This window comes from Lynx rufus, unplaced genomic scaffold (assembly GCF_022079265.1).
Source record: "Lynx rufus isolate CCGP_SWC_20201006 ecotype Redwood Valley unplaced genomic scaffold, mLynRuf1.p SCAF_9, whole genome shotgun sequence".
Classification (NCBI taxonomy): domain Eukaryota; kingdom Metazoa; phylum Chordata; class Mammalia; order Carnivora; family Felidae; genus Lynx; species Lynx rufus.
The window spans coordinates 106,582,060-106,607,124 of record NW_025814897.1 but is presented as its reverse complement, the minus strand read 5'-3'; the positions used below and the strand labels follow the sequence as shown (position 1 = coordinate 106,607,124).

The window sequence follows — 25,065 nt, the reverse complement described above, 5'->3', positions numbered from 1 at the left end:
TTAGTCTTTCAAAATAGATTTTATTAGTGGCACATGGAATTTTAAGTTAAGCAGTTTCTTTCCAGAGAGAAGACCTGACAAGACTAAAAAATTGTCACAGCAGAAATACCATTTCCAGTGTAAAGAGAGATTAACAGAAGTAGCCTCCACTGAGGAAATTACTGTTTTCCCTGTGCCGGCCACGTTGTGCACACGCCCACCAGACAGCGCGAGGATGCAGGAGGCCCCCGTGCAGCCCTGTGGGCTGGGCGCCCCCGTCATGGCCGAGGCGGGGAGGTCCGGGGCCCCGTTACCCAGCACAAGGACCTGGAGGGCCTCCAGCAGGCGGAGGCTGGTGGCAAATGCCAGATGGGCGGACTCCCGTGGGAGTCCCGGAGGGCCCTCAGGCTGGCAGGAGCTCTGCAGAGGACCTCCCCCCCCCCCCGGAGACCCCTCACCTCCAGGGGGCACTTTTGAAGTGTCTGCAAACAGGTCTACATTAGTAAGTCAGAGGAGACCCGAACTTTCTTAGAAAACTCAGTTTATCCTCTTCCAGGTTCTTTCCCCTGACATTCTTCTGACTCAAAGTGAATTCCACAGCATTCTGCGGTTCTCTGGGACTTGGCCCACAAGCTCTGCTGCTTCTGTGTACTTTCAGATATGCCGCTGGGTCCTTTCCTTCCTGCCTTGCCCTTCACTGGGTCCCGTGGAGAGCCTGCAACCGTGGGAACCCCGGGAGCGTCCGTCTGGGCACCCCCCCCCCCCGCTCCGCTGGGGGTCTCCCACTACCAGATAGCGCTCCCTGCGCGCAGGCGGCTGCTGTCACATCAGATGACGTCATTTCTTTCTAACCTAAGACGCTGGGGCCGATTCAGGAGAAAGACTCAGGACTTGGTCATGTGGACTAGTCTTACTTTGACCTTAACAGGGGGATTTCTCTGAGCACTTTCGGATCTGCCCCTCAACCAAACACTCAGATACTCATTGATCAAGGCGACAAAACAGTGACAGACTGCAGAATTTTCCATTTCTAGATCTAATTAATTAAGCTAAATCTCCACACCAGGAAGCTGGACTTTCCCTTCAGGATAGCACCTAGAATACAATCTTCACGGCCCTAGGGCAGGTCAGTGACATTGGTCTCATCAAGGTCAATTCCAGAGTGCAGCTGGCAGTCCTTGGCGGCCGCCCAGGGCATGGAGGCAGAGCTCCACTTCACTGCCCAGTCTCCTGCTTTGCTGACCAAGATGACGCCGCCTAAACCCTTCAGCTTTGACTTCATATAACCCAACGACATGTCGGCAGCCTCTTCCAGTGTCTTTCCTGAAAACAAGGAGAGGCTGTGAAACAACCTTTCAATAAAAAGAAATCTGATGGGAAAATCATTTGTAGTATGAAAAACCAAAGTGAGTTAACAAAGATTCTGGGCAAATGATTTTTTTTCTTTTTTTTAAATGCTTATTTATCACGAGAGCGAGTGAGCGAGTGTGGGAGCGCATGTGCCTGTGTGAGTGGGAGAGGGGCAGAGACAGAGGGAGAGAGAGAATCCCAAGCAGGCTCCATGCTGTCAGCTCATGACCTGAGCCAAAATCAAGAGTTGGATGCTCAACGGACTGAGCCACCCAGGTGCCCCCAAACGATTTCTATGTGAATGCTTCTTAGAAGGGTCCTCACCGTAAAAGACCCTCTGTGCACTGAGGCAGAGCCTGACATCAGCCTAAGCAGACCTGCTTTTCTCCCACACCCAGGCTCAAAGTCTCTCTACTGCCCGAGATGCCCAACGCAGACAATATTCTAAATGCACTTCTTTCCAAATCCTAACAGAAGGTGGGAAGAAGTCAAAGTAGGTAACAGCCTGAAAGGAACATCTAAAGCAAATTAAAAAGGGTTTCATCTACTTTCCCTCCTATTTACGAAGACCTTCCGTTCACTCGTCTTCAGACAGTATGCATTTGTTCCATGTACCTTGTTCTACGTGGAAGAGAGTGAGTCTGGCCAGATTCACCTTCAGGATGCTCTCCCCGTGCCCCGTTGTTGAAATGGCACCAATGTCATTGTCAGCATAACCTCCAGATCCTGCCCCAAAAAAGTGACAAACTGAGCAACAGTGAAGAAAGTCAAACACAGATCAAGTCTAAGGCTACGTAAATACTAAATCCCAAAGAGTGCCGAAGTGTGGACAAACATCAGTAGCTGTGACGCTTTAGTGTGAACAAAGCACCAGGTGATGACCCTGAAACCAGGGGGATGAAGGGAGCCCCGGGAGGGAGGGCAGGCCTGACCCTTCATGGAACAGCTCCCCGACGGCTCGCGGGTAGTCTGCGCAGGGCGAGGCATATACAGCCACGCCTACCCCCGCCCCTCACCCCGCGTCCAGAATGAGGCCATGTGCTTCGGTGTCCACGCAAACACTTCCACTCGTAACGTCGCTGTAGCAGCAGCGTGTGCCTTTCACGCCACTCAGATCCAGTAACTGCCCACTGAAATTCTTAGCTTTTTCTGTTTGTGAATTTGAGCCCAGGCCTGGGAAGAGGGTTCGTGTATGTAACCCTCTGGGACGAAGTCTGCAGATCCCGAAAACGGGGCTAGAGGGAAGAGGCCCTCGGGGGCTCACGGGGGACAACTGGAGCCTCCCCCGTCTCCCTCTCCAAGTCCTCCCCAAAGCCAGGTGGGTGACTGTGGATGGGAAGGGGCAGAGCCATCGGGGGGCCCACCTATGCATGGCGTGTCCCCAACCCGGCCGACCATTTTATTCACGATGCCCCCCGTCGAGGTGGCGTAGGCCACGTTTCCGTTGCGGTCCAAGGCCACGGCGCCCACGGTTCCTAGGTTTCTGCCAAAAATAGAGAGAGAAGTGACAGGCTGAGACGAGAAACACTCCCACAGGTAACAACGTAACTTAACAGCACTTACATTCCCACATTAGAGGTTAATGGCAAATGGGCCACACTTTGATCCCAGTATTCCTGACTCACGGAAATGGCAAAGAAAGCCCGTTTGCCTTTTATTCTGCAGGTCGGGTAGATTACTAGACACTCTTCTAGACCTCGGCTTCAAGAGCACTTCTGATCCCAGCACCTCTGACCTCTAGCTGTGACTTACTTGCTAAGTTTTCTTCTCTGGGTCTCATTTTCCCCACCTATAAAATGGGGACAAAGCAACTGGGTGCTGGGGCACCAGGGTGGCTCAGTTGATTGAGCGTCTGACTCTTGATTTCGGCTCAGGTCATCATCCCGGGGTCATGGGATCGAGCCCCTCATCTGGCTCTATGCTGAGCATGGAGCCTGCTTGGGATTCTCTCTCTCTCTCTCTCTCTCTCTCTCCCTCTGCCCTTCTCCCCTGCTCAGGATTCTCTCTCTCTCCCCCTGCCCTTCTCCCCTGCTCATGCGCATGCTCCCTCAAAACAAAAGGCGCATCTCAAACTTCAGTGTGCATAAAAACCCCTTGGATCCCTGAGCCCACCCCAGAGATCCCGAGTTGGTGGGTACAGGGCGGGACCGAAGACCCTGCATTTCTCACAACCTCCCAGGTGAGGCTGATGCTGCCCGTCAGACCCCACTTTGCCTCTTTCATGGCACTTGCTGCAAAGACGAGATAGGTTATTGTTTTCTCTAACGTTTTATTATACATTTTCAAGTAAAAAAGTGAGAAGAATATAATACAGTGCAATCACAGCTCTATACCTGCCACCCAGGTTCTATAACGAACTATACTTGAGGCACAAAGTGCCGGGCACAGCAGGGAGCTGAATCGACCACGTCCCTTCTCCTGTGCAGCTTGCGTTTGGGGGGCAGAGGGCAGCAGAGCAATACAAATTTGCTTTATGGAACGACAGTAAAAACTACCACGAGTCCAGAAGCATGGAGACACCTCGACACAGGGCCTCTCTGAAGGAGGTGAGGGCAAGCTGTGCCGATCGCTGGGGAGAACGCTCCTGAAGCAGGAACATGATTGCTAAACTCATGGAATCTGGAGGGCACTGTGGCTGGAGAGAATAAAGTGAGGGAGAGTGAGGAGGGACGGCCAGCACCCAGACCATGAAGGCTCTGATGGGCGGGGTGACCGTGCACCCCGGTTACTTATGACAGTCCTGATTTATGCCTTTTGTCCCTGCTTGTTTCACCTTCGCTCTCAAGATCAAGTTCCAATTTGAATACTAAATCACATGGTTCTCCTACGTAAAGGCCGTCGTCAGGGCTTTCACTCGGAGGCGGGGATACACTGGAGCACTTGAGCCAAGGCTCATCTTGTCACAAGACGAGTTAAACTTTAAAAATACTATTCTTACCACAACGCACGTCCACCAGGGTGGCTAAAATGAGGAAGACTTGGTACCAGGTGTGGCCAGGATGTGCAGGGCTGGGATGCCCCGTCATTCCTGCTGGAAACGTAAACTGGTGCCCACACCCCTTTGGAAAACCATCTGGTGGAATCCACTGAAGCTGACTTAGCAACAACGCTCCAGCGTTTCTACAGTCACCCGGCAGAAATGTGGTGTTCACCAAAAGAGGACACCCAGATGTTCTCAGCAGGACTGTTCGTAGTAATGGAAAACGGAAAACGACACAAATGTCCAGCAGAGGTGGAGTAAATGAGTGGAGACACAGCCATGAAACAGAATGATGCCGGCGGGGGGTGGGGGGGGTGGGGGGGTGGGGGGGCGGTAAGCTGCCGCTGCAAAGCTGCAAACAATACATGGATGAATCTGAGAAACCGGACGATGAAGAAAAGGAATGGCGATGTGCTGTTTCCTGATCTGGGGGCCGATTGCATGGGTGTGTCCACCCTGTGAAAACTCACTAGGGGTACATGAGATTTATGCACGTCTGGGGTGCCTGGTGGCTCAGTCGGTGAAGTGTCCGACTTCGGCTCAGGTCATGATCTCATAGTTCGTGGGTGTGAGCCCCGCATCGGGCTCTCTGCTGTCAGCTCAGAGCCTGGAGCTTGCTTTGGATTCTGTGTCTCCCTCTCTCTCTGCCCCTCCCTGGCTCGTGCACTCTCTCAAAAAGAAAAAAAAAAATTAAAAAATTTCATGAGTTATTAAAAAAGATTTATGCACCTCTGTATGTATGCCACATTTGTACACAAAGTCTCTCTTAACACGATTATTCTAGCAAATGTATGTTGGCAGAGGGAGATGAGACTGGAACTAGAGACTGGTCAGGGGGTTTGAAGAGTCGGTGGCCTGTGTGAGGGTGGTGCTGTGGTGTGGAGAAGCAGGCTGGGCTGGAAACATTTTTTTTTAATTTTTTTTTTTCAACGTTTATTTATTTTTGGGACAGAGAGAGACAGAGCATGAACGAGGGAGGGGCAGAGAGAGAGGGAGACACAGAATCGGAAACAGGCTCCAGGCTCTGAGCCATCAGCCCAGAGCCCGACGCGGGGCTCGAACTCACGGACCGCGAGATCGTGACCTGGCTGAAGTCGGACACTTAACCGACTGCGCCACCCAGGCGCCCCTGGAAACATTTTTTTTAACAGAGAAGACAGCCTTAACACTGAGGAGGAGGGACGCAACGGCAAGGAAGAAAAAATGATCACAGGACACAGGCACATTCACAGAAACGAATGAACCACAGACAAATGCCAAATGCTCAAACTTGTTAATAGTCCAAGAACAGCAAATTAAAGCAACAAGTTTAGGGCGCCTGGGTGGCTCAGTCGGTTGAACATCCGACTTTGGCTCAGGTCATGATCTCACAGTTGGTGGGTTCGAGCCCCACGTGGGGCTCTGTGCTGACAGCTCAGAGGCTGGAGCCTGATTCAGATTCTGTGTCTCTCTCTCTCTCACCTTCCCCTGCTCGTGCTCGGTCACTCACTCTCTCAAAAATGGACGAATAAACATTAAAAATACCCTACTAAATAAAAAAAAAATTAAAGTGACAAGGTTACCCTTCTCATGTCAGAGGAAGAGAGGCAGTCCCGGTCTCAGCTGGTGGCGGACCCACGTTGAGGCAAGATTACAAATACAAATGGAGGCCCATACCCCATGTTTACTTCTGGGAAGTTGTAAATACGTTCTATTCTCTTAGAGCGATGCATAGGCTTTTAAAAATATTGTAAAGCTATGGCTCTTGTGTGGCTGAAAGTTGGCAAACTACCAGCGGTGACTTAATTTCATTATGATCGTGCCCATCTGGGTTCTCTGTTGATGGCTGGATGATGGGAAAAAAAGATGTGCGCGCACACACACACACACACACACACCCCGCCCCGGTAAGTGATTGCATGTCTACTCCACGAGACTGGCTCTCCTGCTTTGCTTTCAGTTTGGGAAGCCGTTGCTCTTGTAGCCGTGTGTCCGTACAACATTCTGTTCTGTTGACCGACTGCCAGATAAGACAGATCTTTTTGAGTCGGTGTAGTTCTTAGCAGGTTTTTAGTTAATTTTAATTTGGCGAAGCTTCACTCTGCTGAGGCAGTAGCAGCTGGAATGACCGACAAAATTCCTCAAGCAATCCTTGGATTTGGAAGCGCCTCCGGATTTCAACACTGGCACACTCACATGCTCGAGGGCAGCATGTGGTAAAATGCTGTAACAGAAGATTCTACTAAATATTTTAATCTGATCAAATAAATCACAATCGCTGCTGTAGTCGTTTCTGTCACCTTAAACAGGAATCTAGATCCACGCAGAGTATCTTCGGCGTATTATACAAAATCTTAAAGCACAAGTATGTTCTTTGACTGTATGCAAATCTCTCTTCAAATGATACTCTGATACGTAATAAACAGAAAAACAGCCTCTATGGGAGCTGGTCTTGGGGTTATTTGTACACGAATCTTCTCCTTCAAGTCACACAAGTATTTTTGCTTCCTTCTTTCGGTTTCCTCTTATTGGAATGTCATTTTTCTTGCTTACTTCACATCCAGTTTTATTTTGTTTCCCTAAACTTCACATGTTTTCAATCCTTTTAGACATAAAATAGCCAAAAAGATTTTTAAAGGTTTTATTAAGCTTATCAATAGAAATGAACAGTTCCTACTAAGTGACTATAGACAGCACAAATTCAAAATTAATTTCACTGTCAAAGTCCATAATTTTCTCCTTGAGGATCTTGTGTGGTTTCACTGAACTCTTTTTATCAATGTGATTCTCGGATCGGACCCTCTCCTGTCCCACAACATTGATGCTATCGGCACAGCAGGGGCATACCTTCTAGAAAGAGATTTAAACTGTGAGCCTACCTGTCACATGGAATACTTCTGGATTCTTGGCCAAACTTCACAGTATCTTTTATTTACTAACCATGTTAACTCCATTATCACAGGTTTGCTTTTGACAGTCTTTAAAAAAAAATTTTTTTTTTTAATGTTTATTTGTTCTTGAGAAAGAGAGAGAGAGAGAGACAGAATGTGAGCAGGGGAGTGGCAGAGAGAGAGGGAGACACAGAATCCGAAGCAGGCTCCAGGCTCTGAGCCGTCAGCACAGAGCCCGACGTGGGGCTCGAACTCACGAACAGTAAGATCATGACCTGAGCAAAAGTCCAATGCTTAACTGACAGAGCCACCCTGGTGCCCCTTGACGGTTTTTTAAATTCACGACCAAGATGGAAAGTTTTCCACTTCTCTTAATCCAAAACACCTACTTCAAAAAGCAGGTATAAAGCCAATAAAATGTCCACTGACTTTGACTTGTTTTTCTTAGCTGGCTAGCATAGTGATACATGTAATAAATGTTAGCTGCTCAAGAGGTCTTCTGACCATGGTACATTCTAGCTGAACAGAGTATTTTGTTAAAAAAAATTTATGTATTTGATTTCATCTCTTATTACCCATTAAATTAATCTGTCTGAGCTCAGAGCCTGGAGCCTGCTTTGGATTCTGTATCCCTCTCTCACTCTGCCCCTCCCTCGCTCATGCTCTGTCTCTCTCTCTCAAGAATACAAAAACAGGGGCGCCTGGGTGGCGCAGTCGGTTAAGCGTCCGACTTCAGCCAGGTCACGATCTCGCGGTCCGTGAGTTCGAGCCCCGCGTCGGGCTCTGGGCTGATGGCTCAGAGCCTGGAGCCTGTTTCCGATTCTGTGTCTCCCTCTCTCTCTGCCCCTCCCCCGTTCACGCTCTGTCTCTCTCTGTCCCCAAAATAAATAAATTAAAAAAAAAAAAAAAAAAAGAATACAAAAACAAAAAAACTAAAAAAAAAAAACATAAAAAAAAAAATCTGAATTCTCTATCCTAGACAGTGAACATATTAGTTTCGTTATTTTTTGTCTTAATTACATGTTCGGTGTTTTATCAACTTTTGAAATAATTTTTACCAAGCCCAGAAATTTTCTACTGGGTTCTGTCAACACTGTGCTGACAGAGTGCCATGCAAAGCATCATCCGCCCTCGCTAAATATTGGACACGCGGTATTACTCTTCCAAGAACCTCACATCCATGTTCCATGTCGTCTTTTCCTTTTTCTGCTCTCATCTATTGCCTGTTTCCTCCAATCCTAGTAATTGCGTCCTTTCGGTGTGTGAATCTTCATGATGAGCAATGACATCATCTTCCTTTAGTCCAGAATGTGACACTGCTGGGATTTCATCTGAACTACTCAAATTGAGGATGTAGCAAGAATACTATGCTCGTTAATTTTCACTGTCTTGATGGGTAATTATATCTTCATTGAACCAAGAAGCTGGAATGTCCTGCTTATGAACTTTCAGTGGATTGTCCTGGAAGGAGGCCGCTTACTTTACTGTTTTGTTTTTTAAAATGCACACGGAGTGTGTCCTGGAAGATTGTTTTCCTTTTTTTTCCTTTCAGCTTTTTGTTTTCCTTTGTGAATTCCACTTTTGTATTCTTTTTCGTATCAAAATCTTGACTTAACACGCATTTTCAATTGTCTAGGGATTAAAAAAGATGTGATTGTCTTGAAAGTGTACAAAATTAGGATGTATTTTCATCAAACATGAAGAGCAAATAAAACTGAATCAATATAAATGAACTGCAGATACACTTTCAAGTGTATCTTGAAATATGCCAAATTATCTATTTATAGTAAATATCAATATTAAAGTCAGACATGAATTAATTACCCTTAGCAAACACAAGATTTTGAAACAAAACTACTTAAATGTTGAAAATGTTAACATATTACAAAAATAAAACCATTCCGAATTCTAACATTCAGCATCCATTCAGCTGCCAACATAAAGAGCTGGTTCCTCACGCAGGTTCTGTCCAGACCCTCACTGTCCAATGCGGCAGGTGCGAGCTACCTGTGCCCCTGGCCTCTGGAAGCGTGGGCAGCCCCCAGGGAGATGGGCCGCAGGCGTAACATATGGGGCAGGTTTTGAAGATTTAGTATGAAAGAAGAATGTAAAATATCTCAAATAATTTCTTATACTGATTACATGCTGATATGGTACTTTGGATATACTGGGTTAAACAATATTAAGTTCACCTGTTTCTTTTTAGGATTTTTAATGTGGCTACAAATGTAGCCCTTGTCTTTCTACTGGACCGTGCTGGTCTAGGCCTACCTACCCGCGAATTTAAGAGTCACGGCAATCAGTCCTCATGTGCAAGTCTCACAGACATTGTACTAATTCATGAATCATGAATCCCGCCAGAACCACAGCATAAAACATGTAAGGAGGCAGGAAACTGAATATCTGGCACTATTGGGAAACAATACTTTGTTGCTTAAGAATTTATTTGACAAGTTATTAATTTGTCTTTTTCTCTTACCTAAGTCCTTCCGCTGCTCCATTCTTCCCCCACTCCGAAGCAGTGTCCATTTCTGATATCAGCAGTGGCACAGTCCACAAATCTTTAGATTTAGGTGCTCTTTGGTTCCAAGACACAGAGCAAGATGCAGAGAAGCATTTCCCTGGGGGCTGAATGGTGTTAATCACAAGAGTGGATGATGAGGGTTATGGGTCATGCAGGCCACTGCTGAGTGACAGAGGCGCCCCAGGTGACTGTAATAAGCCAACTGTTTTGTGTATTTGTGACATGGGGGTCCTCTGAAGTGTAGAACCCGGGGCAGGGTCTCTCTTGCTTATATCTAGGGGCGATGATGGCTGGTGGAGAGGTGTGCTATTGCAGAATTTTTGGAAAGCAATGTGGCAACATCTATTAAAACACCCACGAACCATCAATAAAGCAACCCCATTCCTGTGACGTACAACCACACACTTGGTTATCAACAGCTACCAATATATGGCCAATTGTGTAAAATAGATTCTTAAGCTGGGGACACATCAGGATTACCTGGACACTTTTTCCTAACACACCTGCCTGGCCTCTTCACTTCTGACCTCTTAGGTTAGATTCTTTGCAGAGGTGGGCCAGATGTGCGTACTGTGAAAAAGCTCCCTAGGTGATATTAAAGTATACCGCTGGTTAAAAATGATAAATCTTAAAGAGTATGCAGGGTTAATAGATTATATCCCATTACAAACTGCCAGGCCATACTCAAATTTTACTTTTCAAATGTTGCTTTGAATAAGGGGGCTTTTATTTGGGATTTTGAAATCTAATATAGAAAACCGTAATTCAGAACATATGACTAATTGAAACTTGTAAGAGCTGTCCTGATTTCTCTGTACTAGGACAGAGTGTTTAAGTAACTTCAGAGGATAGATCATAGAGAGCCTGCCTGGTCTGCTTTCAATAACAGACTGATCAAGAAGCATCCAGTAGTTAACACATTAACACAAGGCGCTCTTCCATTCAGTCATCTTGGAGAAGGAAGTCTCGGCCTAATTTGAGTGGTTATTCACAGAAGTAATAAATGAGGTCAAGTTTAAGAGTCAGAAGAGCAGTGTTTCCATTCTGTACTATAAATTATTTTGTACAAACACTGAAACTACCAAGTGATTCTTGACTTATTTAAGAACTGTAGGTAATCAGAGATTTGTCAAACTTCCACAGTCGAGTAACTCCCCAGACTGTGAGCCGCAGATACACTTACTTTTCACAGTCTGGCTTTGGAGCACCTTTCTCATGCTTCTCTTTCTCTAGGCGCTTTATGTTTCTCTCTGTCACCAGCTGCTCTTTAGGAACTGTGGGAATCCCCATGGCTGTCGCAAATTTTGCTGCACCTTGGTCAGTCAGAAAGCAATGAGTTGTCTTCAGCCAGAAAGAAATGGGAAATGGTTAGATTTCTGAAACAGTTAAAATCTTCTTAACTGCTTCAATTGTATGGCTATAATTAGTTCTCTCTGGGTATAAAACCTCAAAAGTGCAAATTCCACTGGCTTGCTTCTCCAAATGCTGAGCAGCCTGGCGCTCTCGAGATTTTGTATTTTCAAAAAAAACCCCAAATGATGGAATATTACTAGGATCTTTTTTTTTTTAATTTTTTTTTTTAAATTTTTTTTCAACGTTTATTTTTATTTTTGGGACAGAGAGAGACAGAGCATGAACGGGAGAGGGGCAGAGAGAGAGGGAGACACAGTATCAGAAACAGGATCCAGGCTCTGAGCCATCAGCCCAGAGCCCGATGGGGGGCTCGAACTCACGGACCGCGAGATCGTGACCTGGCTGAAGTCGGACGCTTAACCGACTGCGCCACCCAGGCACCCCTCTAGGATCTTAAGTTTAGAGAACAGAATTCATTTTTATTTAACACACGCTGTTTGTTTTTGAATTTTTAAAAAAAATGTTTATTTATTTTTGAGACAATGTGAGAGACAGAGTGCAAGCAATGAAAGGGCAGACAGAGGGAGACACAGAATCTGAAGCAGGCTCCAGGCTCTGAGCTGTCAGCACAGAGCCTGACGCGGGGCTTGAACTCACGGACTGTGAGATCATGACCTGAGCCAAAGTCGGACGCTTAACTGAGCTACCCAGGTGCCCCAGTTTAACACATGCTATTAAACAAGGTCTGTTCCGTTTGTATGCGTTAAGTCATATGCATTGAGAGAAAACTGAAGAAAATACAGTAAGACAACATGAAAACAGTAATTACTATTAAGGGATTACTAGTCAAACTACACTGTCAACAGAGTTGGAGTCTTGGCTTATTTGACAAATTTAAATAGATTGCTTCTGTTCTTTTATATGACTTTAGGAGAACAGTGCTTGCAAGCATTTCCCTAGAGCAGGAAATTTTAGTCACTGAAGTACTAAAGTACTTAAAAAGTCCTATTTAGTCACTGAAGTAGAGCGGTAGCAATTTCTTGCAAAAAAGGATGCTTTAGTCACATACCTTTTCCATAACAAGCCGTGCAAGTTTAATGGGATTTGCTATGCCCTGGACTGCAGAGACAGCTCCTGCAGACAGGTCTTTTCCGTTCATGATACTAGCATCCATTTCCACATCACCATTTACATTCAAGACAGATCCACAACCTAAAACCAAAGAGAAGTTGAAAAGCAATAATTAAGAACTTAGAAATGACTCCCAGGTTTCTTCTACGCTGCTGACTTTGTTTATTTTTTATTTTTTAAAATGTTTTATTTTTGAGAGAGAGAGAGCACAAACGGGGAAGGGGCAGAGGGAGAAGGGGTCAGAGGATCCAAAGTGGGCTCTGTGCTGACAGCAACAAGGCTGACACGTGGCTTGAACTTATGAACCATGAGATCATGACCTGAGCCGAAGTCGGATGCTCAACCGACTGAGCCACCCAGGCGTCCCTAAGCTGCCAACTTCAATTCATCTTCTACTTGCTGCCAGAGAAGCATGTTTGAAAACACAAATCTGGCTTGGTGCCCCATTACCTACAAAATAAAAAGGATGAAACCCTGATCTGGTCTCTGATCTCCTTTGCTGGTTTTATCTCCCCTCCTTGGCTACACTTTACTGAAACACTAGGTTTCCCTGAAAGTATCGTAAGTTCTCACTACTCTGGGCTCTTGTGCGTGCTCTTCTCCTTACCGCCAGCATGCTTTCTCCAACTTTTTTTTGCCTAGATAATGCCTATGAGTCTAGCTATGCTTAACCTCTTGTGCCTGTTTTCTCATCTGTAAAATGGGATAAGAACAAAGCTCAAGAATATTTAAAGGATTATAAAACTATCCAGTACCTAAAAGGTAAAATTTACAATGTCTGGTATCCAATAAGAAATTTCCAGGCACACAGGGAAATAAGAAAATATGACTCATAATAGGGAGGAAAAAGAACCCACTTAATAGGAATGGATCATAAATGACATAGATAACAGAATTAGCAGACAAAGATGTTAATAAAACAGTTGTTATAACTATATTCTATATGTACCAGGACATGGAGGAAAACATAAAAAGGACCCAAACAGAACTTCTAGAGATGAAAAAAAAAAGTCTGAAGTGGAAAATACACTGGATGGGATTAAAACAAAGTAAGACACAACAGCAGAAAATAGTAATGACTATGAAGAGATAGCAATAGAAACTATCCAAAATGAAAAAGAAGAAAGGATAAAAACCCACCAAACAGAGGATCACTGAGCTTGGGGACAATTTCAAGCAACCCACTCTATGTATATAATTGGAGTCTCTAAAAGGAGAGGGGAGACAGAGGGACAACAAAATATTTAAGAAAAAAAATATATACAAAAATATCAAATTTGATTAATACTATAAATTCACAGATCTGAGAAGCTCAATAAACTCCAAGCAAAAGAAACATGAAGAAACTACATGCAGGCACATTATGATCAAACATCTTGGTCTAATCAGATAGAAAATCTTTAAAAAAAATTTTTTTTTTCATGTTTACTTATTTTTGAGAAAGAGAGAGAGAGAAACAGAGCATGAGCAGGGGAGGGGCAGAGAGAGAGGGGGAGGCACAGAATCTGAAGCAGGCTCCAGGCTCTGAGCTGTCAGCACAGAGCCTGACATGGGGCTTGAACTCACAAACGGCAAGACCATGACCTGAGCCAAGGTTGGACACTTAACCAACTGAGCCACCCAAGAGCCCGGAGACAGAAAATCTTAGAAGTAGATAGAGCGAGACATGTTAGGAAGTGAGAAAAAGATGAGAATGAGAATACATTTCTTGTCAGAAATGATGCAAACCAGAAGACGGTGGAGCAACATCTTTAAAGTCCTGAAATTAAAAACAACAACCCCCCCCCCCAAAAAAAACCTGTCAAGTTGGAATTTAATACCTAGTGAAAGTATCTTTCAAAAACTGAAAACAAAGACTTTTTCAGATACACAACAGCTGAAAGAATTCACCCGTAGAAGACGTGCAATACAGGAAATGTTAAAGGAAGTCTTTCAGGAAAAAGGAAAAGGACAGTGGACAACAGTCATGATCCACACCAAGGAATGAAAAGCACTGGAAATGGCTAGTATGTGGATAAGCAGAAATACTTTTCCCCTTTATTTAACAATATCTTTAAAATATAACCATTTAAAGGAAAAATAATAACAACGTATTAGGCAATTTATAACATACACAGAAGTAAAATACATGACAATAATGGCACGAAGGCTAGCAGAGGGAAAACAAGTATGCTGTTATAAGGTTCTTACATTATGCGTGAAGTATGATATTACTTGAAGGCAAACTGTGACAAATGAGTGATGTATAGTATAAACTCTAAAATACCCTTAAAAAACTGTCTAGCTACTAGGCCAACAAAAGAAGACAGAATCATAAACAACACTCAATTGTCCCAAAAGATGACAGAAGAGGAAAAAAAGGAACAATGAATGGATTGGACAAATAAAAAACAAATAACAAGATGACAGATTTATACCTGATTGTATCAATAATCACATTAAATGTAAATGGTGTAAACACCCTGATAAAAAGAAGAGATGGTCAAATTGCATAAAAAGGTAAGATACAACTATGTCCTCCTGAAAAAAATCCACTTTAAATATAAAGATACAAATAGGTTAAAAGTAAAAGAACAGAAAAAGCTATGCAATGCTAAAATGGATGAAATGAAAGTGTGAGCAGCTACATTAGTATCAGGCAAAGTAGACTTTAGGACAAGGAATGTTAAATAATAATGATATTACATAGTGATGAAGGGATCAGTTCACACAGAAGACAGCAGTCTGTGTATCTAACAACAATTTCTAAGCATATGAAGCAAAACTGATGAAGTCAAAGGAGAAGAGAAATCGCGAAATCCACAATTACAATTAAAGACCTCCTCATTCCTCTCTCAAGAATCAACAGAAATAGAAAATCAAGGTGTAGAAGATCCAAATAACATTATCAACCAACTTGACCTTACTGAAATTTATATAACTTTCAATAAACAATAGCAGAGTACATATTCTTATAAATGCAAATGGAATATTTACCAAGACAGACCATATTCTGGGCCAAAAACCAAACCTTACAAAGTTCAAAAGAATGTACATCACACAAAATATGTCCTTTGATTGTCACATAATTAAAATAAAAATGAGAAGGATATTTGGAAAATCCACAAATATATTGAAATTATCACACTTGTAAATAAACCATGCTTCAATGAGGAAGTCACAAGGGAAATTATAACATGTTTTGAACAGAATGAAAATGAAGAGACATGTGGAAACTTGTAGGATGCAATCAAAGCAGGACTTAGAGGAAAATTTAAAGCATTAAGTGCTTGTATTAGAAAAGACTGGTCTCAAGTTATGATCTAAAAAGAACAGTAAATTATTTCCAAAGTAAGCTGAAGAAGGAAAATAACAGAGATAAATCATTTAAATTCCGAAGAGAAAAAGAATAAGAGAAAAAACAATTCAAAATCTGCAAACCCTCCTAAAACCACAAGCTACTGTTCTTTGAAAAAGAAACAAAAGAAAAACTTGATAAACTCTAGCTAGACTGACCAAGAAGAAAAGACAGAAATTCAAATAATCAAGAATGAGAGGACCTCTCTACAAACCTTACAGACGTTAAAAAATAAAGACATATTGCAAATAACTCTTAAGCCTATAAATTCAACATCTTATTCAAAATAGCAATATTCCTTGAAAAACATAAAAAGCTCAAAGAAGAAACATAACTTGAATAGTCCCACACCTGATGAAGAAATTGATTTCTTAGCAAAAAACTTTCCATTAAAGCAAAACAAAAAGCCAAAAGAAATTCCAGGCCCAGATGGCTTCACTAGAAAATTCTACCAAACTTTTACAAAGAAATAATACTGATTTTATAAAAACTCTTCAAGCAAAACAGAACAGGAGGGGTACTTTCCAATTCATCATTTGAAGCCAACATTACCCTCCTATCAAAGCCAGATGGATGTTAGAAGAAAATAAAACCACAGATCACTATGTTTCTTGAACATAGATGCAAAATCCTTAAGAAAACACTATCAAATCTAATCAAGCAATAAATAAAAAAGATAACACATAATGACAGAGGGGTGTTAACCCTAGGGATGCAAGCCTGGTTCAAAATTCGAAAACCAATCAATCGATATCCACCATCTCAACAGACAAAAGAAAAACCATATGGTCATTTCAATAATGCAGAAAGAGGATGTGATCAGCTTCAACATTCATACCTGATAGAAAGTCTTGGGAAACTAAGAATAAGGAAACCTCCCCAACCTGATAAAGGGAATCCATAAAATCCTACAACCAACGTTCTATTTAATGGTGAAAGACTTTCCCCTTAAAATTGGGACTAGCACAGGATGTTTGCTCTCACCACTCCTATTCAACCTAATATTGGATGGTCTAGCCAGAGGAATATGCGAGGAAAATAAATAAAAGTCATAAAGCCTGTAAAAGAAGAAACAAAACGGTCTCTGTTTGCAGATGACATTTACTATAAAGCAATGGTAATCAAGAAAGTGTGGTATTGGTGAAGAACAAATAGATCAATGGGCCAGAACAGAGAGCCCAGAAACAGACCCACATACATATATGGTAAAATGATCTGTGACAAAGGAATTGTGACATCGTGATTTATAACAAACACATGTTTTGGTCTTTGCCCATGGTTCCCGGCTCTCAGCTCCCAAAACCCTTGGAATTTCCTAGGGGTTGAGTGCAATGGGAGGATCTTTTATTACGACTTTTGGTCTTTCGTCCTCAGTTCCATAAATCACTTCAGTGTCACAAAGGTGAAATGGATATCTTGTCGCATGACAAGCTGCTTTCACCCATAACTCAGTTTATGTTAATGAGGTGACTTTTGGAAACCCTCTAAAGATGGGGGGGGGCTGGTTGCCAAGGGAACCAACCATAGCTGGAGGGTTAGAACTTTCAGTCCAGTCCCCGATTTCCAGGGAGGGGAGAAAGACTAGAGGTTGAATCAGTCACCAGTGGCCAAGAACTTAATTAACCATGTCTATGTAATGGAGCTGGCATGAAAACCCAAAAGGATATGGTCTGAACAGTTTCCGGGTTAGAACCAGAATGCTTCCATGTGCCACTGTGCCAGGCCCCAAACTCCAAGGAGACAGAAGTTCCTTTGTTGGGCACCTGTCTCTGTACCCCTTCATCTTGCTTTTGATTTGTATCTTTTGTAATAAACTGGTGATCTAATGAGTAAACTGGTTTCTTGAGTTCTGTGAGCCTCTCTGGCAACTGACTGAACCCAAGGAGGGGGTTGTGGGAACCTCTAATTTATAGCCAGTAGGTCAGAAGCACAAGGAACAACCTGAATTTATAGGTGGCGTCTGAAGTGGAGCACAGTCTGGTGGGACTGAGCCCTTGACCTGTGGAATCTGATGCTATGTCTAGGTAGATAGTGTCAGAAATGAGCTGAATTGTAGGATACCCAGCTGGTGTAGGAAAAGTGCTTGGTGTGGGAAAACTCATACACACTGGAATTGGGTTCAGAGTCTTCGGACAAAGGCAATCCAATGCAGCAAAAAAGATAAGTCTGTGAACAATAGTGCTGGGCACTCATATGCAAAAAAGCCAAATCTAGACATAGACCTTACACCCTTCACGAAAACCACTCAAAATGGGTCACAGATCTAAATGTAAAATGCAGAACTATAAAACTCCTAGAAGATAACACAGGAGAAGGTTTAGATGACCTTGGGTTTGGCTTTTTAGATACCACACCAAAATCACCATCCATGAAAGAAAGAAATTAAGCTGGACTTCATTAAAACAAAAAATTTCTGCCGTATGAGGGACACTATCAAGAGAATGAGAAGACAAGCCATAGACTGGGAAAAAGTATTTGTAAAAGGCACATCTCATAAAGGCCTGTTATCCAAAATACACAAAGAACTCTTAAAACTCAATAATAAGAAAACAAACACCCTGATTAAAAAATCAGGCAAGGATCTTAACAGACACCTCACCAAAGAAAATCTACAGATGGCAAGTATGAAAAAAACTCAACTGTGTTTTCATATATTAGCAACACATACTGCTAACTGTAATCTTAAAAAGTAGCATTTACAGGGGCACCTGGGTGGTTCAGCCAGTTGAGCAACTGAGCGGCCAACCGACTCTTGATTTTGGCTCAGGTCATGATCTCATAGTTCATGAGATCTGCATGGGGCTCTGCACTGACAGCACTGACCCTGCCTGAGATTCTCTCTCACCCTCTACCCCTTCCCCCCACTAGAATGTTCTCTCTTAAAAAAAAAAAAAAAAAAAAAAAAGTAGCATTCACAGTAACACCAAAATACATGGAAGAAGTATAAATCTAACAAAGCATTTGTAAGATATGCATGCTAAAAACTACATAACACTGATGAAAGAAATAAAAGATTTACTTTTTTTATTTTTTAAATGTTTAATTTACTTTGAGAGACAGCATGAAAGTGTGGGGCAGGGGGGCAGAGAAAGAGGGAGAGAGAATCCCAAGGAGCGTTCTCACTCTCAGCATGGAGCCTGCCTCGGGGCTTGATCTCATGAAGTGTTAGATCATGACCTGACCTGAAATCAAGAGTCAGATGCTTAACTGATTGAACCACTCAGGCACCACAGAAATCAAAGATTTAAATAAATGGAAGTTTATACTGTGGTTTGGAAGTATTGGATTGAAAGGCTCAGTCTTGTTAAGATGTCAGTTTGTCCTAAACTGATCTATAGAGTCAACACAAATCCTAGCAAGATTTTTTTTTTTTTTTTTTGGTAAAAACTTGACAAGGTGATTCTCAAATTTGTGGGAAAGACAAAGGGACTAGAATAGTCAAAACAATCTCTCTCTCTCTCTCTCTCTCTCTCTCTCACACACACACACACACACACACACACACACACACACACACGACTCTTACTACCTGATTTTAAGACTTAATATAAAACTATAGTAATCAAGACAGTGTTGTATTGGTGAAAGGCTACACATACAGACCAAGGGAATAGAATCCACCAATAGACCCATACATATAAAGTCAACTGATTTTGACAAGGGAGGAAGGGCAATTCTATGGAGAAAGGTTGATTTTTCAACAACTGGTACTGGAACAATCATGCAGAAACAACCTTGACATATAACTCATACCTTATGCCAAAAAATTATTAAAATTGGATCTGAGGCCTAAATATAAAACCTAAAACTATAGAATTTCTAGAAGACACGTAAGAGAAAACATTTGTGACCCTGGGTTAGGCAGATATTTCTTAAGGTATGACACAAAAAGCACAATCCATTAAAAAATGGGACTCCTCCAGGGGCGCCTAGGTGGCTCAACTGGTTGAGTGTCCAACTTTGGCTCAAGTCACGATCTTGGAGTTTGTGGGTTCGAGCCCTGCATCGGGCTCTGCGCTGACAGCTCAGAGTCTGGAGTCTGCTTCGGATTCTGTGTCTCCCTCTCTCTCTGCCCCTCCCTTGCTCACGCTCTCTCTCAAAAATAAATAAACATTAAAAAAAATTATTAAAAAAATGGGATTCCTACAAAATAAGAAACTTCTGTTCTTTGAAAGACACTGCTAAGAGAAAGAAAAGACGAGCCACAGACTGGAAGGAAATATCTGCAAATCACGTATCTAATAAAATAACAGCATCTAGACTATATAAAGAACTCTTAAAACTCAATAATAATAAAAAACACAATAGAGAAGTTGACAAAATACTTGAAAAGATGTTAAAATAAACATCATTTGCCAGAAATTACCACCAGAACGAGGTCCCACCACACCTCTACGACAATGGCTAAAATAAAAAATACTGACAATACCAAGTGCTTGTGGGGATGTGGAGTCATTGGAGCCTTCATACGCTGCTGGTGGGAATGGAAGTGGGAGTCACTCTGGAAAACAGTTTGGCAGTTTCAAATAGTTAAATATATACTTGCCACATGACCAACTTCAATATTAACCCAAGAGACACAAAAACTTACATTCACACAAAAACCTGTATGTAATTGTTTATAGCGATTTGTAATGGCCCCAAATCGACCATGTCCTTCAGCTGGTGAAGGACTGACACTGTGGTATATCCATTCAATGGAATACTACTCAACAGTAAAAACAGATGGACTATTCGTACTTGTGTCAACGCGGATGGCCCTCCAACGCATTATGCTAAATGAAGAATCCAGACTCAAAAAGCTACATGTTGTCAGACTCAAAAGGCCATGTATTGCATGATTCTACTCTCTTTTCCCTTAATGTGCTGCAGAGCAGACACCTGGGACAGTAGAAGCAAGTCACTTAGAATGGCAGGCTCTGGTACAGGGCAAAGAGATGAGAACTAGCCACTCCAATTCTGAATTCATACTTCCCAGTTCATGCAGATGACTGATCCTGGTAGTTTAGAGAGGGTGGGAGACCAGAAGACCTGTTCCAAATCAAAGTCCTTTGTGAATAAGTGGGTGTTCTGTCAGCCAGAGGGCCCTGACTGCTAACTGTATGTAATTTAACAAGCCTCCCTCTGAAACAGCAAGCCACTCCTCCTGCTGGCAAGGAGTAGCATCTAGTAAATTCTGGCTCAACCAACAGAGCCATAACGATGCATTTACGCCTCATTCTATGGTCAGGCAGACTTCAGAAATTTTGTGTAAGTGTTCAAGAGCGCAGAAGCAAGGGGATGAACAAGACTCAGGAAGTATTTGATGACTAACTGGTTCAGATTTCCTGAAATTCTTTTCTCTGACAGATGTTGGGCAGGTGGGTATCATCCCCCAAAGTATTTTAATCCCTAGATTTCAGGTTCTCTATTTTACTTTTATGTATGTATATATGTTTATTTATTTTTGAGAGAGAGAGAGAGTATGAGCGGGAGAGAGGCAGAGAGAGAGGCAGACACAGAATCTGAAGCAGGCTCCAGGCTCCGAGTTGTCAGCACAGAGCCCGATGCGGCACTGGAACCCACAAACCTGGAGACCACGACCTCAGTGAAGTTGGACGCTTAACTGACTGAGCCACCCAGGCAACCCTGAATTTAAAAAATTCTTAAAGCAACTTGGTCAACTTAAAATATGAAGTTATACTGAAAAGCTTCTTAGATTGACACTTTAGATTCGATGTATTTAGGGGGGAGAAGATTAACTTGATTTGGCATCATTTACTAACTGCAGTGCAAGTTTACCTGCGTTGAACTCAGGATCATCTTCCAGGACGGTCACAGCTCCTTCCACAGCATCAACTGCGCTCCCTCCGTCCTTCAGGATTTTGTAACCCTCGGTAGCAGCTCTGATGATGCCCTGTCGCACCCGCTCTTTCCTGTCCTTAGAGATATTACTGGCTCCGCCACCGTGGACCACGATGACGGGATTCATGTCGACAGATCCTAGGGATCAGGAAAATGAAAGTGTCATTTTGAACACGCCCAAGAAAACTACCCTGGATGTAATCTCCTGGGGGAGATTCCACTGGAGACTATGTCCAGTTTCTACCCCTGGAAGGGAAGCAAGGTTTACAGCCTCAAGCAACTTCCTGCACCCAGAGAATGGGGGATGGGGGCGGGGGACAGAGACAACTTGCTTTGAACTTTACACAAAAAGTCCAGAGTGCCCCATGGTCTCCCTCCCCCTTCCCCTCCAACCCGCACCTCCAACACCTTCAGGCTTTGGGCCAGGGCTTTGGGACCCCCTCCCACCGGCTGCCATCTGGCCTCAGGAGAACCCCAGCCCGTGACCTGTGCCAGGGCCTAGCCTCCAGGGCCAGAGCTCCAGCCCTACCAATGGGCTCTTTCCGGTCTCGGTTTCCCCTGGGATGGTCCCTTTTCCAGGACTGTGAGTCCTGCATATCTGCCGATAGGCACCACACTGTGGGCCATGTAGGGATAGCCCGGGACACAGGTGGGGCCTCTGGGAAAGACACCGGGCTGTCAGGGTCCAACCAGTTTCAAAGCAAAGTTACTAGAGCAGCCAAATCTTGCTGGATATCAGAAGCCATCTTGGGACTGTTAGAGCTTAGGACTGGGAGGGTGCTGGCAGCCATGATCGCCAGACAGGCCTCAAAGAAAAAGGGTCTGAGGGCAACCACAATTCCAACCTCCTCATCACTCCTGCAGCGGGAGGAAACGCTGGCCTCAGGATAATTCCTGGTGGGGTAAGACAGGCCCTATCTAACAGGTCTGGAGGGCTGCGAACCTAGGGCAGGTGCGCTGGTGTGAACTGCGCATGCCCTTGCCAGCGAAACTGAGCATCGAGGCTCCCCGGGGTCGTCCCTGGTCCAGGCCGTGTAGGGACAAACTGGGCTACAGGCACGGACTTCTAGGGGATACACCACGTTGCTGAAGCCCAGTCCTCCCAGCTCCCCCAAAAAGAGATGCGCCACATCTCACTGGAATCCCTTAGCCTTGACATTCCCGTGTAGTGCCAACTCGTCGGTCCCACCCGCCACGTCCCAGACCCCGGCACCGCGCAGTGGGCTTTCCCGGACTCCGGCAGGGCGGTCGACTTACCTAGGACACCGCGGGCGGCGGACGCAGGGGCTTCAGGCTGGGCCGAGCCGCCCGGCCGGCCTCCGAACCTGCGCGGCCCACCGCCTCCGCGAGCCCTTCCGGGAGACCGCTGGGTTCGCAACCGCTCCGCCACAACGGCCCCGCGCTTGCGCACGAGGGCGGGGCCGGCGCGCCGCGCAATTACCGTAAAGCCCCGACCCGGGGCCGCCGCGCAAGCGCCTCGCAACTGTGCCCTTGTCTGGGCTCCCGGCAGGACCCCGGCAGGCTGGCTCCCGGCTCGGGTACCACGCTGGCCCTCCACCCACCTGAGCTTCCTGGTGGGCTTCGGGGAACCTCCTCTTCCTCCTTTGGGGCTGGAGGCGGGGTGTTGGTGGCAAAATGCGCGAAGTGAGGTGCCAAGGTTTTGCCACCGAAGATTGAAAAGCAGTGCTGCGCGCGCGGAGATCCTTCCTCTCGGCCCGAGGTGTTTCTCAGGCTTGGTATGTTTCAATTGAAATCTCTTCTTTTTCATCGTCTTTCTTTTTAACCTTTCGTAAAGAACAGAAAGAAAATAAACTATAATTGGTCCGGTTCCGTGCCAGGGGCGCACCGAAGCGTCTGAAACCCCCAGCGAACTCCCTCGGAGCTTCCAGGAGCCCAGTGCTACATTCCTTGCTTAAACCACCTGTGCCCTTATCTTTTTGCGGTTGTTGACACATTTTCTCCAGCCTGCCCCAGAGAGTTCCTTTAAGGCTCTGACCAATCCCCCCACCACCCCCCCATTCCTAATACCAGCGTCCTTCCAATAGGAGTTTACATTTTTTAAACTTTATTTAAATTATTTAATTAACACGGGGCTGCTGTTATGCCATTATTTATTATTATTATGTTTATTATGTTTATCATTCCCTTACCTCCACTTCCCCAGGAAAGAGGAGTGACTAGTTCTGTGTCTTCCATCATTAGAAGTTCCTTAGTGAGGCGTCTGGGTGGCTCAGTCAGTTAAGCCTGCAACTCTTGATTTTGGCTCAGGTCATCATCTCACGGTTGGTGGACAGGCTCGCGTTGAACTCTGTGCTGGCAGTGCTGAGCCTGCTTGGGATTCTCTCTCTCTCCCCTTGTCTCTGCCCCTCCCCGGATTGTTCTCTCTCTCTAAAAAAAAAAAAAAAAAAAAAAAAAGATTGAAAAACAGTGTAGAGGAAATGAATGCACAAGGCAGAGCTGTGTCAAAAGCAATTTGCTACTATTGAAGATTAGGAATACAAGCTTCCTGGCTTGTATTTTCTGGCTGGCTTAGTCAGGAAGCATGCAGCCCTTGATCCTGGGGTCGTGAGTTCGAGGCCCACATTGGGTGCGGAGCCTACATTAAAAAAAAAAAAACCAAAAAACACAATACAAGCTTTTCTTAAACATTACAGCAGATTCAGCCACCCCTATAGCAAAGTTACTGTCAAACACTCACATTCTGATTTTATGTTCCTCAGAGGAAGAGAAAGAGGTGATGTTGTCACTGGCTGAAAGGAACTGCACATGGCTGGGGATAGGTGGGTAGGCAGGCACCAGAGGCAAAAGCCCGAGGTAAAGGTTTGGTGTGATGCTCTGATTCCCAGAGCTGAAGAAGGCCAGCCTCTGCTCCAGGGTCCGTTTTAATTCAGAGCTTGCTATAGCCGAGGAATCAGCTACCATTGCTTGTGTTTGGCAGGGACTCAATGACAGGCAGGGAGAAAATGTCAGGTGTGCTCTGACTGGAAGTTATTGGTGGGGGGAAGCTGGAGGCGGGCTGGCCGGAAGTGGACATCCTATTTGATTGTTTAGGGGAACATGTTTGGCCTTCTCTGGTTGGTCTTAAGTTGGAAGTGGGGACAAAGACTGGGGAAGCTGGTATTTATTGACCAAGTCCTGACCATATTCATTCCCTTTTTTTTTCCTGGTTATAGACCTTGAATCCACAGCCATTGGCATGGACCCATAAACCCAATCTGGGCAATCATGATACTCCATGATTGTTTGGCAACAGTAATTGGCTCAAAAGGTGACCGTGTGATCCAAGCAGGGCCCAACTATGTAACTTCTCTAGAACTGAAGTTTGGATATCAGAAGAAAGAAGTTTTGTCCACTGCAGCTGCTAAATAGAGAGACTGTCGATTTGGGGCTGCTGGCGGTCATCTTTTCCACCACGCGGAGAGTCTGTTTACAGAGTGAAGTTTGTGTAGTAAAGGACTAACCTTACCCAAAGAAAGATGTGGCCTTTGCCCTTTGCTCCTGGGAGAAGCTCTTTAAACCCCTGGCAAGTCCTACCTGACAAGAGTGTCTCTGTGTACCCCGGGGACTTGGGCCTCACCAGGTGGCCTAACAATGTGATGATAAGATGGAAACTGGGACACAGAGAGGGAGAAGACCATGGGAAGGTGGAGGCAGAGATTAGAGTGATGCGTCTACAAGCCAGAAAACCCGAGGATTG

The 25,065-nt window shown here is 44.4% G+C and overlaps 1 protein-coding gene across 1 annotated transcript; it reads right to left on the bottom strand.

Moving 5' to 3' along the window:
• Positions 1-22,742, bottom strand: ASRGL1 (asparaginase and isoaspartyl peptidase 1). Its single transcript, XM_047070450.1, has 7 exons — positions 22,626-22,742; positions 21,306-21,506; positions 12,126-12,268; positions 10,887-11,044; positions 2,694-2,812; positions 1,945-2,055; positions 1-1,302 (listed from the first exon to the last, which is right to left on the bottom strand). Exons 2-7 carry the CDS (start codon positions 21,493-21,495, stop codon positions 1,097-1,099), a joined length of 927 nt encoding a protein of 308 aa, XP_046926406.1. The 5' UTR covers positions 21,496-21,506; positions 22,626-22,742; the 3' UTR covers positions 1-1,096.
• Between the last annotated feature and the right edge of the window lie 2,323 nt (positions 22,743-25,065).

Bases quoted from the DNA above. Each gene is read 5' to 3' on its own strand.
- ASRGL1 (XM_047070450.1), bottom strand. From the start codon at position 21,495: ATGAATCCCGTCATCGTGGTCCACGGTGGCGGAGCCAGTAATATCTCT. The intron at 2,813-10,886 runs GTAAGTGTATCT...TATTTTTGGCAG, and splicing joins CCAAAGCCAGACTGTGAAAA to AAACCTAGGAACCGTGGGCG. The intron at 1,303-1,944 runs GTACATGGAACA...CCTTGTTTTCAG, and splicing joins TCTCTTCCACGTAGAACAAG to GAAAGACACTGGAAGAGGCT.